Here is a 16,211-nt window from a genome sequence, read left to right as displayed (position 1 = left end):
TTTTCCAGCAAGAAATACTGACAGGATCCCCAGTGTCCCACTGTTTAAGTCACGAAAGTGACTGTTGTTGACGTCATCCATTCCCTTGCTTGCTTTCTCCCATTTGAACTCTCGAGAAACAGATCCTAGTTTCACAGTGTTAAAAGGTAAATTAGTGTGAAAGAAATACAGGTTACCATATATTTTCCAAAAAATGCTTTGAAAGTAAATTAAAAACACTTTTCAGGAGATGTGTCTTCTTTTGCTATGGCACACAAGTAGGCCAGTGGACTTGCTAACAAGGAGTTTCAGAGACCCCAGAGAAAATCAGGCAAGCAGTTCCCACTGAAAACTGGAGGGGTCTGCTCATCCAAGTGCTGCTTTTCAAACTCAGCTGCTACAGTAAGAGATAAGAAACCTGGTTCTCCCTGCAACAGCCTATTTCCAGCAACCTATTAATTAGGGATAAAAAAGCACCTTCAAGACACTGCTTCTAATATTAAGGTGTTTTCAGCTTTCAACTACAGTGCTCAATTTGAAAAACACCTACAATAATATTCTCATTAACTATTCTGAACAGTTTTATCCACTTGCCTGTTCAAAAAAGTTAGTGGGGTAAGGTTTGGTTTAGGTTTTTTTAGGGAGTGGCTGTGTGTTGGGCTCCTTTTGTTTATTACGTGTGCTGCCTTAAAATAAATTGACTTATTTTCCAAGTTGCTGAGCCCACCAATTTTTTTTTAAACTTTCCCCCCACATATCTACTACATGTAGGTTACAGTTTTCTTGCATACTTACAAGGCCATGGTCCACACGGAAAAACGCCATCTGACAGGGTTTATTTAAAAGATTAGAAAAAGCAATGAAGGCATCTGCAGTATCCAAGTTCAAGATCAATACTGCTGCTATGAATGACATGCCCTGTACCTGAAGAAAGGAGAAGTGTTACCATTCAGCAATAACTGCATTCTTCCAAGACTACTGCCTCATTTTTTCCTTGTAACCACTATTGTTTAAGGCACTCACTGAGCTGCTAAACTTTGTGAAACGTTCAGAAAGCCAGGATGGTTTTTTTTAACACACACGACCCTTTGCATTGAATGCTCAGAGCATGAAAGCTAATGATCCCCATGTTCCCTCCTTTCTAAGACTTGAAGTAAAACTCCTAAAACAGGCTAGGATGACAGCACTTTCAAATATGCAGAATAAAGATGTTTTTGGAAGGATAAGCTGTTTCTAAGCAATTCCTCTTCTCCTAGGTATGGGTCATATAGACCTTTATTTGTGGAAAACTGGACTAAGACACTAGAGGCAAAGTCTTTCCTTTTTCAATCAATTAGCAGCAGTTACAGACAACTGCAATGACTCATTCGACAAACAGTAAGTTGCATTTTAAAATTAAGTTCACGTTTCATTTACCATAAGCTCATGATATTGTTGCATTATTCTACAGTGTATGCTATGGAACCAACGCTGAATGTAGGCAAAGCTCGTCCTCCCCGAGGGTGTGACGCTGCCACTGCAGAGTCATAGGGACTGAGGTGTGACAGTCCTTCCTGCAAACCTGAAGAGCAAGTTCCTTCCCAACACAACAACAGGTTCCATGCCAAATGAAGCACACCACTTGATCTGCCTTTTTTTTTAGTTTCCTGGCAGTCACATTCAGCAGTTTTTGCCAAGCATCACATGCAACTCTCAGAACAGGAACGTTATCTTCATTTGCCTTCTCTAAAACAACTGCTCCTTAAGAATAAGCTCCTATATACATATATCCCTGCTCTGGGAAAAAAAAACCCGTACATGAAGTATCAGAAATCCACTCAGTCCTCTCATATTCACTACTTCAAATACTTTGAGGGAGCTCACGTAGCCTCAATGAGCATTGCTTTAGAGACTGTTCCAGGAGCTCCCAGCGTTATAGCACAGAAATGCTTATCGAGCAGAGCGAGATACTCAACACAACAGTCTCAGTAAGACTGCCATTAAGAACAGTATGTACTTTAAAGGACCAATTTAACTACAACTTCTCTTTTGACTCCATTTTTCAAACAGTACAAATATGTACTTTTCAGTTTTCCAATTACTTAACCTGTTAGAAAGCTTAAATCTACCAACAGAACCCTTATATACACTTCTCAAGCACGTATCGGAATAGGAGGAAGCACACAAACCCCACAGGTATTCACAAAATCATTTAATACTGGTCTACAAAGGACTGATTAACACAATCCTCTCGTCCACTACTTCTCCCTCTTCACTCCCCCCAAGAAAAAAAAATTCTTGACTTACATAGCCTACATCAGGCCTGTAACAAGTATAGGCTCCTAAAATACTGTGCAACGTGTCATGGTAAGGACCACCCTATAATTAAAGAAAGACAAGACAATACATCTTAGTGTATAACAAACATTAAAAACCCTTCAGTGCTACAGATGTGTTCTATTACTTCTGACGAACGACACATCATTTCCCTACGCAGCCTTGAACAGCATCAAGTCTTTCAAAATAATTTTGGCTTTAGAAGCATGAAACAGCCCTCCATACCACATTTATTACAAACACATAAAGTTCATCCAACACATCAATTGCATATTGAATCCTTATACAAGAGGAATGTAAGCTAAGAGATTCCTTATAGCTTAGCAGCCCTTTGACAGTAGTGCCAAGAAAGCAGGACACTAATGAGAACTACTTAATTGTCTAGTAGACTAGAGGCACAACTCAACCATGAAGAAAACAGTTAAAACTACAACGTGCCATAACGCACACAGAGTATACCAAGAATTACATGGACAGTCAAAAAGAATTTCATGCTGTTGACTATTAACAGCTGCTGTAAGTGCTGTAGTTGGCCGAGGGAAAAGTTTTTCACCCAGAAAGGTTGACTTATCACAATCTAAAGATTTTACAGGGCTGTTGAAATTTGTGTATAGAAGGACAAAATATCTGGTTAAAAAGAGCCATTAAGGCACACCAAAAACATACACGTTAAATTGGTCTTGCATGGAACCAAAAAAAGGCCACCAGATCTTGCTTGCTGTAGCTGTGCTCTCTCTCACTCGCCGTTTAGTTGCAACCCAGCAGTGTTGATTCACTGACTTGGGAACTCTCACCTGCATCACTTCATCAAACAAAAACCAGCATGAACTGGGCTAGATGACTCGTGGTGTTAGTCAACAGATTGGGGTGTGGGTTTTTTTTGCCTCTTCCAAATGTACAGTACCTTGAGGTTACTCTTTCCCAGATTAGTTTTCCAAAATCTTTAGGAACTCTTTCCTCTCAACATACCTGCTCCCTCAGATTTGAACTCAATGGGCTGTTTCAGCCAACAGACAGGCAAGATTATGTAAACTTCATTTTTCTGAGAAGTCAAGATAAAAGTTAACATTGCTTACTTGCTGAAATATACAGAGATTAGGAAACGTTCTTGAGATATCCAGTTTTATTAACTCCAAGCTTGCTTCTCTGTCAGCTGCAGAAAATCCAGCATCTACAAAAGCAAAGTTACTGCTTTTATTACATGGATGAGTGTACCCTCATGATTTTTTCTTTCCGGTAAGGGTCAGCTTTTGCACAGTCCATTTATTTTGAGGCAAACGCTAGGGAATGAGGTATAGACAGGACAAGTCCCTGAATTCAGCACACAGACTAAGCAGCGAGTATGTCCTGACTCAAAGCAGCCCCACAGCGCACATTGACCCTCAAATGTTTCAAAGCCATGGGTAGAAAGATAGAAATATTGGACTAGATGATCTTGAAGGTCCCTTCCAAACTAGATGATTCTATGAAAGACAAGGCTGGTGAGGCATTTTGGTATTGGCTGACAAATCACTAGTTAGATACAAGCCTGTTAACCTGTGACTCCTCACCTTCAGCAAGGCTCCCCAGTGGCTCCTGAAATAGCTGACTTTATGGAAAAGTTGTGGTGGGAGGGAGAAGTCCTAAAGCATTTGATGGATGCTACCTATCTCTACCACTGTTAGCTCTTCTTCCAAAATCATGCTTATTTACCCTTTGTATGTGTTATTCAAGATGATGGACACTGCAATACACTCTCCGTAACTGAAACAGATCTCACACAAACTAAATCTCTAAAGTATTAGTTTTCCTTCTGATATTGAAAAGTTTTATCTGTATTTTGTCTGTTCTGGTTAAGTATAGTTGGGAATTATTTACTGCTACTTATTGAGCAATCAAAAAACCAAGAGTTGTCACAAGCCAATGCTTGCACCAATCACATCAGCATATACACTCCAGAATATAAAGTGCAAAAGGAAACTGGAAATGTAGTAGATATCATCTTATTTAAGATGCAGACAATCTTAAGAGAACAAAGTAGGAGATTTCCAATCAATAGTATTTTTCTGTTGATAAATCCCAGTACATATGTTCTCCTTTTTTTCCGCTCAGCCTAATTACTTACCAAAGGCAATTTCAAGCATCTGCATGTAGTTTTATACTCTCTCAAAAACAGACAACTCTTCCAATCAATTAGTAAATCTCAAACCACTTCATCTGCAAAAATAAATTGCTGCTCTCTGAAACACACCCAAGAGGGCTCGAAGCTGCAACAAGGGACTAAAATGCAGTTTTCTGCTATAATTTGAGTTTCAATTCCAAAACTACAGATGCAGAAAAGTATTTTAGTGTTGCAATTCAAATTATAATCCCCAAACTTCGTAGTTTTCCTACAAATTAGCATCAAATAAGAACTGTACCTAGAGATAGATTATAAAGAAAAATTAACAAGTGTGTTTTATAAGAGACTATAGTTTCAATGAGAAGAAAGAGCAAGGTTATTTCTTGCTACCGCAAAAAGCAGCTTGCTTTTTACCAGAGGCATTTTTATAGCTGGAATTTTTTGTTTATAACCTGTGATTTCATTTTAAGGAACAATTTTACAAAATCTCTTATTTTGTAACACAGCATAAATCCTTCACAAAAAGCATACCTTCACATTCTACTTCAGTCCCTCCTGTGCTAAGCGATCGCCATTTCTCTTTGGCACGAGCCAGGCAAATATCATACAGTTCTGGAAAAAGAGAAACAGAGAAAACCAAGTCCACTCTTTGTACGTGCTCATGTCCACTGTCAGGTACTAACTCTCTCCCTTAGGAGCAAGGCTGCTCCATCATTACAAGTACCAGTATCTCTAACACAGTAGTTGAATTTCTAAGTAGGTTATGACTCTGAAAGACTTGTTCTGTTGACCTATAACTTTAAGTGAAAAGGAAAGGCAATCTAGGCACAAGTTGCATTTGATGTTCAAGCACTTAGTTTTCTTGCAGAGCACTGGTGTTCAAAATTATAGTCTGAATGGATAATTGGGACAAGTCTAGAAAATTCCTTGTAAGAACTACAGCCAAGATAACCAAGCCAAGCACAGAAAAGCAGTGCAATACAGCAGGAATACAAGCAGTCTGCCACATTTCCATGTTGGAATTAATTATATACGTTAGTCTTTCAGAGCTGTGTTGTTCTGTACTCTGAAGTACTATGTTATTTCTATTTTCACAAATACATACATAAGCAGAAGTACAAGTTTTCCCAGGGGTCTCTTAATCTCTCACAAACCTATTGTTTTACTCTAAATCAAAGCGTATGCTATCTGCATACCCATAGGCATTACAAAATCAACAACAATTCTAAGTTTCAAAAAGAAAAAAAAAAAGATTAAAAAGTCATTAATTCTGACCAGCTCTATCTAACATCAAAGCAAGACACAGTGACAGCAATGATCAGAAACAACTCACACCAGCAGTACCGGAGCAGCTACAAGATTAAAAGACACTGAATTTTTGAACAAAACAGGTCAAAGCACCACAAAAGAATAAAAAAGCCTAACTAGGTAACGTCTCCTCACACCCACACCTCAGGTTCTGATACACCATAATGAATACAAGACTGTTCCCTTACTACTTCTCTTTGTAAGACAAGGTAGACAAAACGACAGTCTCACCATGGGTGATGTTTAACTCGTTGCCAATTGCCAAGCTCCAGACTTTGCCTCTCACGCTGGGTGGGATGCCCTGCCACCACAGCTCTCGGACTTTACGGGAACAGCACCTGATTAAAATAAAACAGATTATTCTGAGAAATATTTCATTGACAGTCGAATCGCAGATGTGTCCTCCTACCACTGCTGAAGGGATCCAAACCAAAAATGAACATCAACAGGCCAAGAAGTCAAACGTGGTTTGCACATACCCAATTCTTTAGTATTACTTTGCTTTGAACTGTAGAGGAAAGCTTACTTCCTTCCAAGTTTATGGCTTATTTTGACAGAAGCACTGCAATCACATTATCTGTAATCTGCAATCACACTTGACCAGCCAGAATCGTAAGGGGACAGAAAGAAAAAAATCAAACTTAAATCCATATCTCTTCCACTGCCTATGCTAAAGCCTGGACAGGCTTAAATCTCCATGTAAAATTAAACACAGAAACAATTTATGGAAGTCTACCCTCTGCCACCACCCTGCATGCAAATGAGACATGCAGTTTCCCACCCAACTTTGCAGCTCCAACCCTCCAGAAAAATGCACAAAGACATAACAAGTAACAACTTTTAGTGTGAAAGATTTTAACAGAACACAGGCTTTGAAATGGCTGGAGCTGGCGTTCATCAATCTGGGAACACAGAAAGAGGAACAGAATAGCACCTAAGTACCAAGGAAAGTTTGTGGTAGTGACAAAAAACTCAACGATCCATTTATCTAACAGAAGATTCTGAACTAAAATATAAAATAGTGAATACATTGGTGAACTTCTGGATTTACAAACCAATACAGGAAAAGGTGTCCTCATTTTAATCACAGCTGTAACAGATGCATCTTCAAATACTAAAGATAGACACGTAAATCTGTAATTTAAAAAATTAAGCAATTGCAACTGTGAGGGCTGTGAAGGTTGTTTTCTGTTGTGGGGGTGCTTATATTCACTGGGGGGCACGCTGGTTTTTGTGTTTTGTTTTGGGTTTTTTTAAGATGACTAGCATAGTACGTGAAAAACTAGAAAGCCTGTGCTGTGTCTTTGTAGGAAATCTTTTATCACTTAACATTTTTTTTTAAATAACTTTGTCCCTACTTCTCTTTTCCATCACTTGATTATCCCAGCAGGTACACCACTCTGTAATTAAAGCCGCTTCATAATACCATACACATTACTTCAATCTACATCTGATATTCTACCATCAACAGCTCAAGTAGTCAAGGAGAGCTAATTTCTAATAAATGCACGGTGTTCAAGAATTATGCTTTCTGCTTTTACATTCTCTACCACACTACCGAGTGTTTCACTGTTTCTGAACACCCTGAACCTCCATTAAAGATAAATTAAGAACTGCATCACTGCCAGCCACCTTGTAGAAATAACGAAAAAGATGTTACTCATTTTCTTTGTAGCTGTCCAAAAGCAAACTTCAAACAAAAGCTTCCAAGACCATTTAAAATCATACTTGCTAACTTTCTAACTTCTCTTCAGGATAGAGACTCAGCAATTTTAATTAAAACTCAGCATAACATACTGTCTTACATAGTTTCCCAGTTGGGCAAGATTTCATTGTTCCACGTTAAAACAGCATTGCCAATGCTGTCTTCCAGTTTACAGCGTTCTTCCAGTTGTTTCTTCCTCTTCTGGGCCTCTTTAAGCTCTGCAGAAAAGCAATTTCCTTTTTAAGTTAATAAAGCCAGAAACCAAATATTCAGTGTTAGTTATTCATGGCTATATATCCATGTAAAAGCACACTATATTCACCTAAATGTACAGTGCACAATTCAAATTAACATTTCCCAGGCATACAGCAAGCAAAGCAGTGATGCCATGTGTGAATAAAGAAAAAAGTGGAACTACCCATAAGGCTCATTTTTCAACGGATGGGACAAAGGGAGATGGATAATATACAGCTCCTTGGATCCTTCAAATCTAACCACATTAGTACCTTTAGATTAGCCATCTCTGACAGCCAACAGCCCCTCCTTGTAGGACAGGTCAGAATATTTCCTAATAACCCCCCCCCCCCTCTTTTTTATGGCAGACTCAAAAACACAGGTTAAAATAATACAAATTTTGTACTTTGTATTCGCTCTTCTGTGTTGGTCTTCGTAAATTATGATACTGTCAGGAAATCACAAGAGCCACAATTTTGACGCTACCTGGTGTACAGTTAATCAAAATGTCATATAGCACAAATATATATATATACTGGAAGTCCTCAGTTCATTAAAAAGAAAACATTTTTCATGTTTAAACATATTTTACATTTCTGTATTATCACTCAGTATTTCTTCTTGCATCATCAGCTACTATTTTTTCCACAGAGAAATTTGTTAGACATGCCATTTAACAACTGCAGGCAGACACTCTAGAGCAGCACAGTGGAAACACAGGACATGTGCACACACACTCTGTCTACGGTACAGGAAGGTACTGACCTGGCAAAGAAAACTAACTGAGGAGCAGCAATACCATGAACAAGGTCTTTGGAAGGAACACACACAACCTGATGGGTCCAATTCAAAGCCCAACAAGAGCAGGACCACACCAACTGCCTCCTAATGTTTTCAGCTTTGATACCAGCTCTTTGTAAGTTTGCCTAAACACAGGCTTCAAATTTTACTCTAAACAAAAAGAGGGTGTTTACACTCTTTGATTTCCTGACTATACATGACTGCAAACTTTTCATCTGGAGCAGCTTTTGGGAAAATGGGTTTGTCAGGGTATTTATCTGGACAGGATGACAATACTCCAGTCCAGTGAAGACAGCACAAGGACCTGGCCCATTGCCTAACCTGAGCATCATCCCATTTCTCCCAAACCATCTACTCTACGTGCAGAGACAGCAGAGAAAACTCCTTTGGACTACTACACATTAAGTGGGATACTAACATGGGAGTCACATGAAGTTAGAACTGGTAGGTGTATGATGTTCCAAACCACAAGAGGACACTTTTAATAATATGTCAAGCAAGCAGGTCCTGTGTTCTTATCACCTTTCTACTGTTTCATATGGCTCAAGGGGCCTGGCCAACTAGAAAAAAATATATATTTCCAGTAGCTCTCACTGGGCGTAAAACTTCAATGAGTCCAGACTTCCTATTATTGCAATGCTTATTTTGATTAGAAAACTCAGGTGGTGAAAAATACCAGCAGAAGGAAACCACAACTGTCAGCTCTACCTGATGTGCACAGTACAGTGCTGCTGAGACACTTCTGTGAACAGCAGACAAGAAGTTACAAGCAAAACCTTGGGAAAGCTGTAAATTTTACATGGGAAACGGATTATCTAACGAACATAACTTCGTACATCTTCCCACGTGGAATATTATGTATTGATGTACTACAGCCTCAACAGGCTGTTCCCAACATGAAGCCATCAAATATCCTGTAGTTATCTAAATAAGTCTACTTATTATTTAGTAAGCTATAGAAATCAACTACTATTGATAATCTGCTAATCTAATTAATACATTTTTAAACCCACAAAAAAGATGCCACTCAATTTTTTAAGAGTTACAAATTAAAAAGAAAAGAAAATATTTCCTGCTGGATTCCAGGGCTATTTTCTTTTTCAGCTTGGCATGGGGCTCTTTAATGAAACTACCATTGTCCCTTTCTCTTTTCTGGATTGATCCTTGTTTGAGGGCAGGCACGGATCCCTCACACGTTACAGGGCAACAGACTGACACAAGTGCACTTCAGGTTTAGAAATAGCCCTTAACTTTACTTCTCTCCTCTGAAGACAAGAAATTCCATCACCTCTTTTTTTTGCTTGAACCACCATTTCTTCGTACTGTTGTCTGTGTTTCTGAGCTTCTTCTGCTGGTTTTGCAGGGAGGTTCCTTAAATTGAAAAAATAATAACAATCAGTATTTAAAGTTGGCAAAGTCTGCCTAAAGAAAATTCTAGACGCTTCTGAAAGAAAAGCTTATACTGTGTCTTGTCAAAATATTTGATCAAAGACTAGAGCAACAGATTCTTGGAAAGAACTATATTTTTTTTTGCCAGAGTCAGCAGAAGAGAAGGAAAGAACACTGACCAGCTACGACTACTTTTACACACAAAATATGCTGAGTAATTTCCTTCTGTTTGGTAATTTCAGCATTTTTATTATTAAACCAACCGAACCCACAGGCTGGTCTTCATAAATAAAGGGAATATACTGGTACATACCAAGCTGGTAGTTTTGATTCAACCTGATCTCTACAGAGAAGATGCAAGACCATACTGTCTCTTACTGTGCACCTCATTTAAAAGTTACATCCACAACTTTCTGTACCCGTGCAGTCATGACCCCCTACACCAGCTTCCTTCTTCCCTCTGCTCTCCCAGACCCCATGCCTGTTTTAAAGGCTTAACTGCCCCCCTTCACTTCTACAGCAACAACTGCTACTGGAGTCATCTCCATACCCCTCTATATTCTCCATACCAACACAGCCAACATCTCTGCCATACGAATACACATGCTCATACGTCAGACCACGTTAACTTTAAGCTAATCATATTTGTAATTAACATAGCCACTATGTATCTCATACAACTACAGGATCACCAAAACATCAGAACAGGAAATGACTTAAGTATTTTGTTCTCCTGCATTGTATTCTTAGGACAGTTTATATCTTTGGTTAATAAAAAAAGATGTGCAAAAATTCACTTTCATGTTGCTGTAAGGTGTCACACACAAGGCAGCTGCTAGTCATCAACAGTGACCATTAACAACAGTATGCTCTACTATTGTACATAATCATATTACCTGAAAAGTATGCAGAGCCTATGAATATTTTTTTTAAAATCAAGACTGTTACAAGAACAAGAAAAGTGGATTTTCACATTTTCATCATTATTAACCACAGAGAACGACCTATTCTTTTCCAGTTTCATATACATAAATTGACCACCATCTTTTTAAATCCAAGTCTTTAGAAATGGTGTAAATTAGGGGAAGTTTGGAAAGGAAAAGGAGATGAAACAATGCAAGTTCTGCTAACTGAAATTCCACCACTTACATGACTTGTCCTATCTTTTAATGACATTACCATACATGTGAGGTGATGTTTAGTATCTATTTAGATTTTTCCAGTTAAAGCTAGAGGGAGTATGGAATATTTGTTGATTTTTCCTAGAAACCCAAAAAGTGAGTGCAAAATCAAGAACAGCCATTTCTGAAAAAATCCCACTGTATTTTTCTTCCGAAAGTCTTAAATCTTTTTGTCATATGAAAGGAAAAAGAAATTACTTAAAACCTAATAGATTAAAAAAAAGAAAAATGTATGCAAACTGTAAGCATTAAAAAACATTCTTTAGAAAGATTCATCAGAGGACAGCACTACTGTCCCTACTAGACAAAAGAAATAATTCAATTTTATAGAATCTTAAAAATACCTTTTCTACTGAGTTCCTCAGTTTACCAATAGTAGGAAAGAAAGCAAAATCTGAATGTTATCTTGTAATGTATCACTAATTCAATCTAGCTGAACACTGTACTTCTCAGATTATCCCACATAAAGAATGATTTTAACAAGGTTTTAAATACAACCAATAAACTAGTACGTAATGTTTCCAGCTGTACGCAACAAAACCTGCTATAATAAATAATCACTCTTATACTCTTCTAGATGTCTCAAGAAGTCTTGTCACACAGTCTACAGTCAAGCCAAAAAGTATCTTAAATGACCCTACAACTAGAGTATTTTGATATGAGCATTCCTCATACAGATTTGTGGATGAAAACACAGCCCTATGTTACGTCAGTACTTTACACCAATGCACAGCTATATTAAAGATGCAGATGCTGTGCCTGTAAAGCTGGGTACCATTCACAAACTAAGTGGGACCAAATCTGTGCAATTCAGGAGCAAGCCATGGTAGAGCAGCTGCCAGCAAATCCTTATGGAGTTAGTCTGCATATGCAAGAATCTCCTCCCAGACACAGAAGCCTGAAACAACTTACCAAGTATTTGACAACCTTTAAAATGTGATGCTGAACCCACTGCAGAACAATCATTATATTGTTTCATTATTTATGGAGGTGTGGTCTTTCTCTGCGTAAACAGGACACTGTATCCTTGCTTCTCAATTTCTTTAGCATACACCAGCTTCATTTTTATGCTTACGTTCTCCCAGGAAAAATAAAAATCCCTTATTCATGTTTAGAAGCTAGAGTTACGCAAAACTAGAGCTGCGCTCTCCTAATTACCTCCTTTCATACAAAGCCACTGCTTTTATTATAAAATAAAGCTACTTTTGCTTGAATAATTTTTCTCATAATCACTCCACTTTTACATTCACTAGCCTGAAAAAAATCTACTTTAAATTTTAAATAATCTGTTTAAATTAGAGTAATCAAATACAAACAGTAATAAAAGTTCTGCTAGCCTAATTTTAAAGGGACCTTCACTGTGGTATTTCCCAAAACTTACGCTGGTCTGTCCTCTAAAATAAGTGCTGTAGTGGAGAGTGGTTCAAAATCAAGGTTCTTCCTCACATTCTGTTTAGGAGAGAGTGGTCTGTGAGCTCGTCCAGTTTTTTCTTCATATTCCTAGAAAAGAAAAAGACAGGGCAAGTTGAAAGTGTGAAAAACACCAAGATGAACCACAGGAGATCTTAAACAAGGTCTACAAAAGTCTTCAAGATAATGCTTTCACGTCTCTGACCAACTGCAGTCCCTTTAATGCTTTACAACTAGAGCAACCTCAGAATTAAAAACACTGTTAAAATTCACATTCAGGGGTGAGTTGAGTTCTGATGGTTTTTTCCATTCCTTCTATTTGTAGAAACATCTTAAGTTCCTCTGACCTGCAGCCTGCTTTTACAAAGTACTGCTAAGAATGAGCTTACAAACAGCGCAGCACTTGTTATGATGTCTTGAAGTTCAACAATCCTAAGCCATAACAGGGCATAATGAATTAGCTTGTGTTTGGAATATAGGCACGGACACATTGGAGCATGACAAGCAAAGAGGCACCAAGATGACTGGGGTCTGGAGCAAGTGACGTACAGAGAGAGGCTGAGAGAACTGAGCTTGTCCAGCCTTCAGAGGAGAGGGCTTCATAGGGATCTTTTGGCAGTGACAAATGGTGAAGACTGAGTATGAGTCTCTGAGGTGCTTGTATAAGCTGGTTTAAGCAGACTCTGCTCTGAGAGGGGAGTTAGCCCCTCGGTGTCCTTCCACCCCTAATTACTGTACCACTGTCATCCACATTAGAGGACTTGGCATTATGTACTATTTTCATTTTTCCTCCTAACACTGTTTTGGAAGAAAATGTACTAACAACATGACCTAATGGGATAAAACAACCTTTACACAATTCCCATCTACTCCAAAGCTTGAAGTAGCATAGCAAACATTAAGTATGCAAAGCACCAGTGATACACAAACAGCAAACATGGTCAAAGAGTCCTACAGAAAACACAAATCCGTGTTAGAGATACTTTTATGTTCAACTTTGCCATTTCTAGAAGCCACCTGCTTTCATGTGTAGCTTGTTTAGACAATTTCTATTGAAATAATAATAAATAAGCTATACTGTGAAAACTATTCATTACAAATGAGTGCCATGAACAGTGTTCCAGCCATTGCCTCTTCCCTGTTAGCCCCTCAAATGGTACTGGTTCCTTCCTCTCAACCCAACCTCTCCTTGGGCAACAGATCCAACCTTTCAAACCATTGCCTCTCCTTGGGTAACAGATCCAACCATTCAGAAACTAAAAGGAAAGCCCTATCACTTCTAGAAAGACCGCCTCATCCAACCCCACCTTAAAAAAAAAAAAAAGGATGAAAACCACACATGAAGGCAGAGCAGCAGGGCTGGCGTTTTCTACCTTGTGTCGTACAGTTAATTCTAGTTCAAGCCAGTTCTCTGGGACTCACGGGGGCAGGTCTGTGAAGTGCTTGGGACACAGAAAAACCCTCTTTCTCCTTGTTTATTAGCCAGGCACTGTCTCAACAATCAATCCTGTGATGCCTGCATTGCTGTGACGGGAAACATGGTCATCAATTTGGAATGCCTGCCTCATTAATACCAGTTAATACTGCTATGCATGACATCAGTTCGAAAACAAGGTAAAGAACCAAGAAAAACGGACTTTGATTACTCAATAGCACTTAGATTCGTTTAGTAAAGGGACAGTGCTCACGCTGGGAAAGCTGTTCACTAAAAAAAAAAAATAAACTCCAGCAATAAAATAAGCAAATAAATATAGTGCAAAAGGTATTGTGATCGACAGCATATTCAGAAAGTTAAAGACGTTATTCCTGCATTAATAACTCCTTGCAAGCAGCTGAGGGTGAGCAGTGTACGAGCGCACCATCGTACCACGCTTCAGCCGCACCATCAACCGCGGAGCACGTCCACTGTGCTGACAGCAATGAAGCAAATGGCTATTCTTTCTCCCGGTTTCTATTACGGGCCTAATTTGTTTATTACCTATTTTTCACAAATTAACATAGTCAAATATTGACTTCGACTACCGCTTCTACAGAGAAGGTGAACCTTGTCCCTAAATCTAATGTTTTTACCCCTTTGAGACACTAGGAGTAAAAGAAAAAACATCTGGCATCCACAAGAAACTGCTAATATGCAGAAATCATCATATATCGATCTCCCTAAAGCATCACAGAACTTGGCATTAAAACACATGCACCCGATGCTTGTCACAGTAGAAGTTCCAGAAAAGCTGCTTAATTTTGACTAACAAAAATTACTGAGGGGGCGGGGGGGTGTGTGTGTCTTTCATTGAAAGCCAACTGCAGAGCAAAACTGCTTTTGGAAGGTGAGCTGGGCTGCAATGGGGGCTTCATTCCGTACAGTACAATTGATTTGGAAATCTCGGTCAGCTAAGCACAAAGTTTTTCCAAAACAGTACTACGTGTATTATTCTTCCATGAATTTCTTGGTTAAAGAATGCTTTATTCTGGAATACGGGTGGCTAGTTACAGGATTGGTATATTGGCACAGTTACTCAAACCTCTTAAAAAGCATCAGCCCACCCTGCATTTCAGCAAGAATTCCCTGACGTGTTCTACTCAGCACTACCCTACAGCAAAGCAGCCAGACCAGCACAAAAATGGGAGTGGCTCGTTTTATCAGATTATGAGTCCTTTGTAGTAATGTCATCCTTTTCAGTGGTAGCCAAAAAAGAATAAAAATGTCTGCTAGTGACAGCCATTATCTACAAGATTGTTTTTTAATTAGGGAAAATTAAAAAGCAAACAAAAAAAACCCCCACTCCACCCAAAAAAAAAAAAAGGCTAAAATTCACAGAAGACAAAAGCTCTTGAAAATTATCTTTTATTCCAGTAAGAAGAGAACACAGAACAATGTATGACACAGTAATGAAGCTGACTGAAACCTCCACAACTCGTATTAAGAGTATCTGCTGACTGAGCAAGTAGAAGTATTTGCACACCCAGGCATACTGCAATAGGCTGAATCACACAATAGCTCATTTTAAGCTTTTCCTTTAAAAAAAAGAAACCCAAAACAGACACAAATCTCTTGCAGGTACAAGTAATTCAGCATCTATTTAAATCCTATACTGTAATTAGGGTTTACTAACCTGATATGGTTCTAAGTTAAATTGGTCCTAAAATTAGGATGAGCTGATCGTTTACAATTTAGAGCACATCTTTATCCCGGAGATCACTTAGGCTTTCTTCCAGGTTTCATCTTAATCTATTCAGCATTCAGCCACAATAGCTGAACTAGGGTTTGAAGATGCTCTAAGAGAGCGTGCTGGAGATTAAAGCACTGATTTAAAAAACCCAAATCAACCAACCCAAAAAACCAAAACCCTCAGAGAAACCCAACACCCCCAAACCCAAGTTTTAATCCAGGGTGGAAGCTGACAGCTGAGACACAAGGAGCTCAAGTTGTGGTGACCCTCGGCAAATTCTTCGAGAAAGGAGAAGCCACCCGCGGAAGGGACCCTGACCCCTCCCTGGGGCGAAGCACCGACACCCCGGGGGCTGTCCGACCCCGCACACGCACCGCGGCGGAACCAGCCTACAACAATAGCACAACCCGCTCCATCAAGGTCATCCCGCTCTCTCAAGGGAACCACTCTCCGAGCAAGTCGCGGAGAAAATATCCACGCCGGGGGTGACCGGGTGGGCAAACACGGACACCCCCTCCCCACCCACCGCCCCGACTCCCGCTCCGTGGCTGGCAGCTTGGCCCGGGACGGGAGACGGCCGGCCGCGGGCACACCCCTCGGTGCCAGGCGGTAGCCTCCAC

General features: G+C 39.3%; 1 protein-coding gene across 1 annotated transcript in view; it reads right to left on the bottom strand.

Moving 5' to 3' along the window:
* TBC1D14 (TBC1 domain family member 14) overlaps positions 1–16,211 on the bottom strand; it is a gene marked incomplete at its 5' end in the record, with an annotated part of 73,526 nt that overhangs the window by 14,479 nt on the left and 42,836 nt on the right. Inside the window, 8 exons of the mRNA XM_014966702.1 lie at positions 775–903; positions 2,266–2,337; positions 3,372–3,466; positions 4,928–5,008; positions 5,936–6,042; positions 7,510–7,627; positions 9,733–9,815; positions 12,396–12,514. Of these exons, the coding sequence (XP_014822188.1) occupies positions 775–903; positions 2,266–2,337; positions 3,372–3,466; positions 4,928–5,008; positions 5,936–6,042; positions 7,510–7,627; positions 9,733–9,815; positions 12,396–12,514 (804 nt within the window). The remainder of the gene's footprint in view (positions 1–774; positions 904–2,265; positions 2,338–3,371; positions 3,467–4,927; positions 5,009–5,935; positions 6,043–7,509; positions 7,628–9,732; positions 9,816–12,395; positions 12,515–16,211) is intronic.

This window comes from Calidris pugnax, unplaced genomic scaffold, assembly GCF_001431845.1.
Source record: "Calidris pugnax isolate Ruff unplaced genomic scaffold, ASM143184v1 scaffold14, whole genome shotgun sequence".
Classification (NCBI taxonomy): Eukaryota; Metazoa; Chordata; class Aves; order Charadriiformes; family Scolopacidae; genus Calidris; species Calidris pugnax.
Note: the sequence above shows the minus strand (reverse complement) of the source record. Positions and strands in the feature narration are given on the sequence as shown.